The sequence below is a fragment of the Meleagris gallopavo genome, chromosome 12 (genome assembly GCF_905368555.1).
Source record: "Meleagris gallopavo chromosome 12, MGAL_WU_HG_1.1, whole genome shotgun sequence".
NCBI classification, from domain to species: Eukaryota; Metazoa; Chordata; class Aves; order Galliformes; family Phasianidae; genus Meleagris; species Meleagris gallopavo.
This window is the reverse complement of record NC_139415.1, coordinates 8,579,932-8,586,779: the sequence shown is the minus strand read 5'-3', so window position 1 is coordinate 8,586,779 and position 6,848 is coordinate 8,579,932. Positions and strand designations below refer to the sequence as shown.

The 6,848-nt window shown below is 45.8% G+C and overlaps 1 protein-coding gene across 1 annotated transcript in view; it reads left to right on the top strand.

The window, feature by feature from the left end:
* The first annotated feature begins 2,250 nt into the window (after positions 1 to 2,250).
* TIPE3 (TNF alpha induced protein 8 like 3) overlaps positions 2,251 to 6,848 on the top strand; it is a 41,484-nt gene continuing 36,886 nt past the window's right edge. Inside the window, exon 1 of the mRNA XM_003209469.4 lies at positions 2,251 to 2,469. Coding sequence (XP_003209517.1) covers positions 2,418 to 2,469 — 52 coding nt within the window. The 5' untranslated portion in view covers positions 2,251 to 2,417. The remainder of the gene's footprint in view (positions 2,470 to 6,848) is intronic.

Sequence of the window (6,848 nt, the reverse complement as noted above, 5' to 3'; positions counted from 1 at the left end):
CCACACCAAGCTGGATAAAGCCTAGCATACCTTGGAAGCACAGACAGCTGCATTGCATCAGTCTCATTCCATGACTCAGAGCACGCTGTACCAGGCAGTACACACACCCTCTTTGGGCAGGATGTGTTCTACCATTGCACGCCCCTGCAAAAATCATTTTGGTATTTTGCTTTTCTGCCCTGCTTTGCTTACCTCACCCAGAATTTGGGAGGGTTGGAAATTACTGCTGGAACATCACTTAATCAAAAACAGTCCAGAAAATAAATTGATCTTAAATACAAACCTACTCTTCCCATTAGCCTTAAACTATTGTACGATTTCATTGGGGGAGTGCCTTTAATTCCCACTCCTACCAGTAAAAAGCAAATAAATAAAACAAGAGGGATACACAGATTAAACTCTTCCCAGCTCTCATATCCTGTTCTTGCTGTGATACCTTTGATTATCTTTTGACTTAATCTCAGCATTTTCCTATTGCTATGTCATTTATATCATGCTAGTAGATTCCCTGTAATCGATGTGATGTACACACACGTCAGATTTTGCATTTGCTCCTCGCAGTACAATCACAAAACCACTAAAATTTCAATGTTTTTCCTTATACTAACTTACTGCACTATAATCAGCAGTGTTTCCGATACCACTTACAGTTTAATGAAAGCAATTATAAACAAAAGTCAAAATTTGTTTCCATGGAACTGAAAACAAAGGCACTCTCATAATATCACAGGCCCAGAATCTGACAGCAACTTGCCAAATTGTTTTACATCTACTTCTCACTCTAAACACTGAAGATCATCTTCAAAATTTGCAAAATAATAAACAAATAGAAATGAGCCTTTCATACAGTTAAACTCTGCAAACCACTGAAATTCAGGATACTAATGTGTGTGTATTCCAGGGCCAGGAAGCTCCAGTCTGTTGCTTCTTCAAGCTCAGACAGATTAGATGGCCAAGGAGCATACTAGGATTCACCTGTAGCTATAAGGCAAAGTCTGGCTCCATTCAAGGGCTCTCACTTAATGAAAACTAAACTGTCATTCTTACACCGCACAGCACAGAATAATCATACATCACTGAAACAAACTTGGCAGGGCCTCTTCGTTCAGCCTAGAAAACCTTTTGTCACGGTACATGCAAAATAGAGAAAAGCCTTCATGTTTATCAAGAATATCAGGCACAGCCTGATGACAGCAGGTAACCTCACACATGCAGATTGAAAGCAGTGTTTGGATGGGTGCCCCACCTCTGGAGATGTTTGAGATCAGACAGGAACAGGCTCTGAGCACCTGACGGATCTGTAGGTGTCCCTGTTCATTGCAGGGGATTGGACTGGATGGTCTTTAATGGTCCCTTCCAACTCATATACTTCTATACAGGATAAAGAAAGAACGATTTGTGTTCTACAGCTATAAGAATAAGTGTCTGGTTGGAGATTGCAGTGGTCTGCAAAGATGGCACTGGCCTGCCCTCATGATGCAACTTATCTACAGCTCAAATGGATATAAAAGTCTGTTTTAGGGCAGAATTTGGTTCTCAGTTATAAAAGTAGTCTTTCTGTGACTTCTGTATGAGAATTAAAGATACGTTTGGCCTGTAATTGCAGGAAAGTGAGGAGAGAAGAAAAGTGGCCAGGGAAAGAGATCTGCTGGAGTTCCAGAGTCACCAGCACCAAACCTGTGGCCTCAACCACCCGGCCTATGAGATGTCAGCAGGCTGTGGGACATACGCAAAGCACACCACGTCTGAACTACAGTTTCCACGCTCAGAGTCGAAAGCAATCTTCCAACATAGCCTTCATTCACCAAATGGCGCTGGCAAACAGCCCACCAACAGCTGCCACATTCGTCTCTCCAGTACTCTGCTGGGCACTCACTAAGCAACGAGAAGTGGCACATCTCTGTTGGCCTCCGTTATCCTTTTACCCATAGCAAAGCAGATGAAGCAGGGATAGTCAAGGGGAAGGAGCAGTGAAGGGAAAGCAGTGACTGAAAGTCGGGGGATTTCAAGAACAGAAAGGGGAAAGACAAGTCACGGTAGCAAGTAGGGCAGAACGCTGTCAGTTCGGACCCATTTTGAGCCCAGGGCCCCAGCTGAGGTGGAAGCCGCAGCTGCCGGGCAGCCCCCGGCCCACCTCCCTGAAGCCGCAGCCGGACGGCCCCAAACTCGCGTAACGAGGAGGCAGACCGCTCCCTCGCCGCTGCCTCCTCCCATCCCAACCCTTCCCCTCCCCTCCCCGGAGCTCGCCCGTCCCCTCGCCCCGGCAGCCAATGGCACGGAGTGAGGTGCTGCCTGCGGCGGCCGGGCGGGGAGCAGAGGAGGAGGAGGAGGCGGCAGGCGCTGCTCGTCGCTCGCTCCCCGGCTCCGGGCGCTCCTGAGCCGCGCCCTCGGTTCCGTGCCCCGCCGATACCCGCAGCATGGACTCGGACTCCGGGGAGCTCAGCGAAGGCGAGCTGGTCTCACCTGCAGGTAAGGGGACCGCGGTGATGCTGGGGCTGACTGAAAGCGGTCGATGCTCAGCGCGGGGAAGGACCGCCGCCGTCCCGCCTGAGGGAGCGGCTCGCGGGGCTCCGAAAGCTCTCGGGACGGCGGAAGCTCCGTGTGCCGCACACAGGCTGCGGGGAGCAGGAGGAGCACAGCCGCCCTCTGTCCCGGCCGTTGCCCGCCAGGGGACGGGGAGAGTTACAGCCACGCGTGACGTGACAGCCGGTTACATGAGCAGCGCTGGCGCTGATCTGAGCCATTGTGCTTTATATCCAGAGGGGGAAAGTTTTCTAAGGCTGCTCGGGCTCCCGCCGCAGGACCGCGGCTGGCGGCCGCTTGCAGGCGGTTATAGCCCGCCCGTCAGGCCCCCGGACGGCTTCGGTTTGCGAGCCCTAACTTTTCACCAAAAGAGCATACAAATGCTGCTGCGTTGCAGCCTGCGTAGTTCTTAGATGAGGCAGGAGGAAAATAATAATAATCCCTCCTGCTTTTCCAAATCTACACATTCTCGCGTCCTGTGTAGAACAACAAAAAGGGCGTCATCAGAGGGTGCCCTCTGCAAGCAATGAAACGGAGACAAACTTGCACGAAGTCCAACGCTACAGAAGGGAACTGGCTCTATCCCTGCTGCTGGTGCACAGCCGTGGGCGCAGGGCCAGCTGCCCGGGGGCGTGGGCTGTGGTTTGGGCACCGGCAGGTGCTGGGCGAGGGCTGACCGAAGTGCAGGCAGACCCACGTCCCCTCCAGCTGCCCACCGTGCTGGCACGAGTACCTCCTCTGAGAGCATTAAAGCAGTGTGAGACTAGCAAGTGCAATTGGAGTAGAGATCACATAAACAGACAAAGTTACTGTGTTACGTTATGAACTAGTCTACGAGAAACACATTTTCACCTCCATCTGCTTTAGACCACAACAATCTCTGAAATCTCGTAGCAATTCTGTTAGAACAGATGGGATGAACAACCTTAGGAAGCCATAAGATAAATAGGTGTCATCTCATCTAACCTTTATAGTCTTCAGTCTGATCCAGTTTTATCTATTAGAGGCATCTACTTGCAACAACTTGCTTTGTATTTTCTTATTTCTTCCTCTAGATTTTTAGTAAGACTGGTAACAGGTGCTACAGCTCCTTACAGACATAAAGCTCTGTTAAGGTGAAGTTATCAACAGAGATCGCCAACAGTTGCAATTTGTCATTCAGATATACAAAGCAGTGCCTGAAGTTACAAGCATTACATTTATAAAGGAATTAACATAGTATAGCCCCACATGCCAACATCACATTCCTGCAGTAAATAGATTTTTCTTTTAAATAAATTAAAAGTAACTATACTTAGAGATTGCTGTAAGTGCATTTTATGTCATCACTTACTACTGCCAAGAGCTGATGTTCATCATGCTCCTCTACACTTTTCTTTCTTAGTACTATATGAGAGAAGAACCTGGCATTTTGACTCAACGTGGTAGATGCCTATAGAATAAAATTGGAACAGAGTGAAAGTGTTTTCATCTTAAGCAGCTGCAATCAGGTTTCCCTACATGGAAGCATTATCGCTTGCTGTTTGTATCCCTCATCCTCTCCTGATTCCCCCCCCCCCGCATCTCATTTGGTCTTTCTCTGTACAGTGCCATATGTGCAGTGCAGTACCTCACTGGCCGTGGGTGTCCTGCTGTCAGTCACTGCTGCAGGCACAGAAGCAGAGAGGTTGCAGCACAGCTTTCAGTCACTGTACCATACCCAACACCCCCAGTGACCAGAGGCATTCCACCTGTGGATTGCAGGGCAAGCAGAGTGCCATGGAGAAATATTTGGGTTGAAGCCTTGAGAACGTCTCAGTTGTGGCCATTGATCTCAGGACAGCTAGGGTTTCATGCCAAAAGGGCCCATTTAGCTTGTTCTCCTTTAGCAGCTCTTGCACTCCAAGTACATACAGCAGTAACTCCAGCTTGCACAGCTGCGATCTCTTATGGCCACTGTCCAGTTTTCAAGTTGTTCACTTGTTCAAACCCAATGCAGTACATCACTAATGTCTCAGATGCTGGTGCAGCACAGATATTTAAACCTTGTTCAGTACTTGGCCCTTTGCTCTGGTGGAGCAGCACTGCTCCCATCACTGAGACTCGGGTGTGAGCAGAGCAGGGGGCTTCTTCATGTGCCCCCACCATCTGCCGCACGTGCTCAGCATCCAAGAGCCAGCTGGAGGCTTGCACTGAGATCCCAGCAGCCTCATTTCCTTTAATAGCTCACTTAAAGCCGAATCTCCAAGGAAGCAGAAGTAGTTTTTCCTGTATTCTAAATGTGTTGTCATGATAGCATCTTTATATTTCTTTGGTGCAGGCAAAAAGCTCCTTATATGTGAGTAGCTCAAGATGTTAGCTCTACTTGAAAACAACAAAAACCACAGCTCAGCACACCAGAGCATCCACTCCACAGCCTCAGCTTCCACCAGCCCAGCCTGCTCATGCTCATCCATCACTGCTTTGCATGGAGTTGTTCATATAGTCAGGAATTATATATATACACACACATATATAAATATACACACACACATACACACACACACAGTAGAACCCTGCTGAAAGCACTGAACAGGTCTTTGCAGTTTTGAAAAAAAAAAAAAGTGCATTTAGCACTACCTTGTGAAGTTTATTGAATTTTATTATATATACTACGAGTCATATTCCTTTTCTTGTCCTATAGATAAGCTTCTGGAAGCTGAGCAAGTAATCTTAAAATAGAACATTGTTCCCATTTTTTTCCTGTCCACCGATTCAGAGGTGTGGGGGTTTTGTTTGTTGGGTTGTGGTTTTTTTTGTTTTGTTTTTTTCTTTCTTTTTTTCCTCTCATTTTTCTTTTGAAGTCCTTCAGGAGAACAACGTATTTTTTCCCCCCAGTTCTCTCACAGCAGCCTACCACATGAAGGTATGATCTGCTGTGTCACCTTTCAGACCAGCATTTCACAAAAATCCAGGTCATCTCCAATAGCAATGCTTTAGCAGTGGATTTAGGAATTTTCCTTGCAAGGGAAAGGCAGCAGACCTTCATTCGGTGCGCATCGCCCTAGGTCCCTCAGCTGAAACAGCAGGAATTCAGCCAAATAGTTTGTTTTTTTTTTTTTTAATACAATATTGATATAAGCCTTTCTACAAGCTACCAGGTCAGAACAGAGGTTTCTGTGTTTGTTTAATAGAACTGTTGCACTACACCATTAACATATGGTAACTAGAAGCTAGGTCTCTGAAACAATACCAATTATTTTCATTAGACTTAACATATCCTGCAGAGTAGACTGTTGCTGGTGCCTTCTGCGGCTTTCCTCCCACTGAAGTCAAGAGAAATTTGGCCTAGGAAAGAGAGCAGCTTGTGCTCCAAGTAGAGCTTTAAATTGGTGATAGGATTTCTTGGAACATTAGCACCGTGGAGGCTACAGCTTTGTGTGATGCCAAGGAGAACAAGATGAAAACACCCTTACGCCAGGCTTGCATCCATAAAGACAGTGGGAGTCTTATAGTCTTCAATAGGGCCAAGATCTCACCCTGCGACTGCTGGCACAAAAAACATCAATGCATTCTAAAATATTTGATAATTTCTCTGAACTCTACCCTGAGGAATAAACACGTGCTTAGTAAAAACAACAACAGATTTAAACATTATTTAGTGCTGTAAAATAGCCCCGACATACATGAATATTTTTTCCAGAGCTGTAATGTTATTTGAATCACAATGCTTAGCAAATTTTTTTTCCTGAAAATTATTTACCGTGCTGTGTGAACTGCTTGTACTTTTGTGATACTCATCTTTTGATCCTTTTGTACATTTTAAACATTGTTTTACAGAGCTCAGTGCCGTTTGCAAGCCAATATAGTCTTGTAAATAGAAAGTTAATTTGACAGTGTACTGTGAGATATTTAGCAACATACAAAATTACTGGTGGCATTGGTAACATACTTTGTAGTTTTTTGCAATATCCTGCTGGACATTTGAACAAATCTTTATTAAATCATGACAAAGTATATTTTGCCCCAGGGAACTCCTGTGTCTTTGAATAGGAAGGGTTTCAATTTAAGAAAAGGACGTTTTGCTTTTACATGGAAAAAAAAACAAGTCACATACGGAACAATATCTGCTGGGCTTCAGGAAAGCAGGCAGAAGCAGTAGGTAATAGCATGCAGTAAGCATGGAAGGGAGAAGAAAAGACTATTTTTAATGGAAGCTACAGACTCTCCTAAATGCTTCTGTAATTAAGTGCTTACTAACACCTGTTTAACAAAGTACTCTCCTGTCTGCTGAAAAACAAACAAAAAAAAAAAAAGGAAAGCTGGTTTAAGTGAGAAGGATAGACACGAAGTAGCGCTGTCTCAGA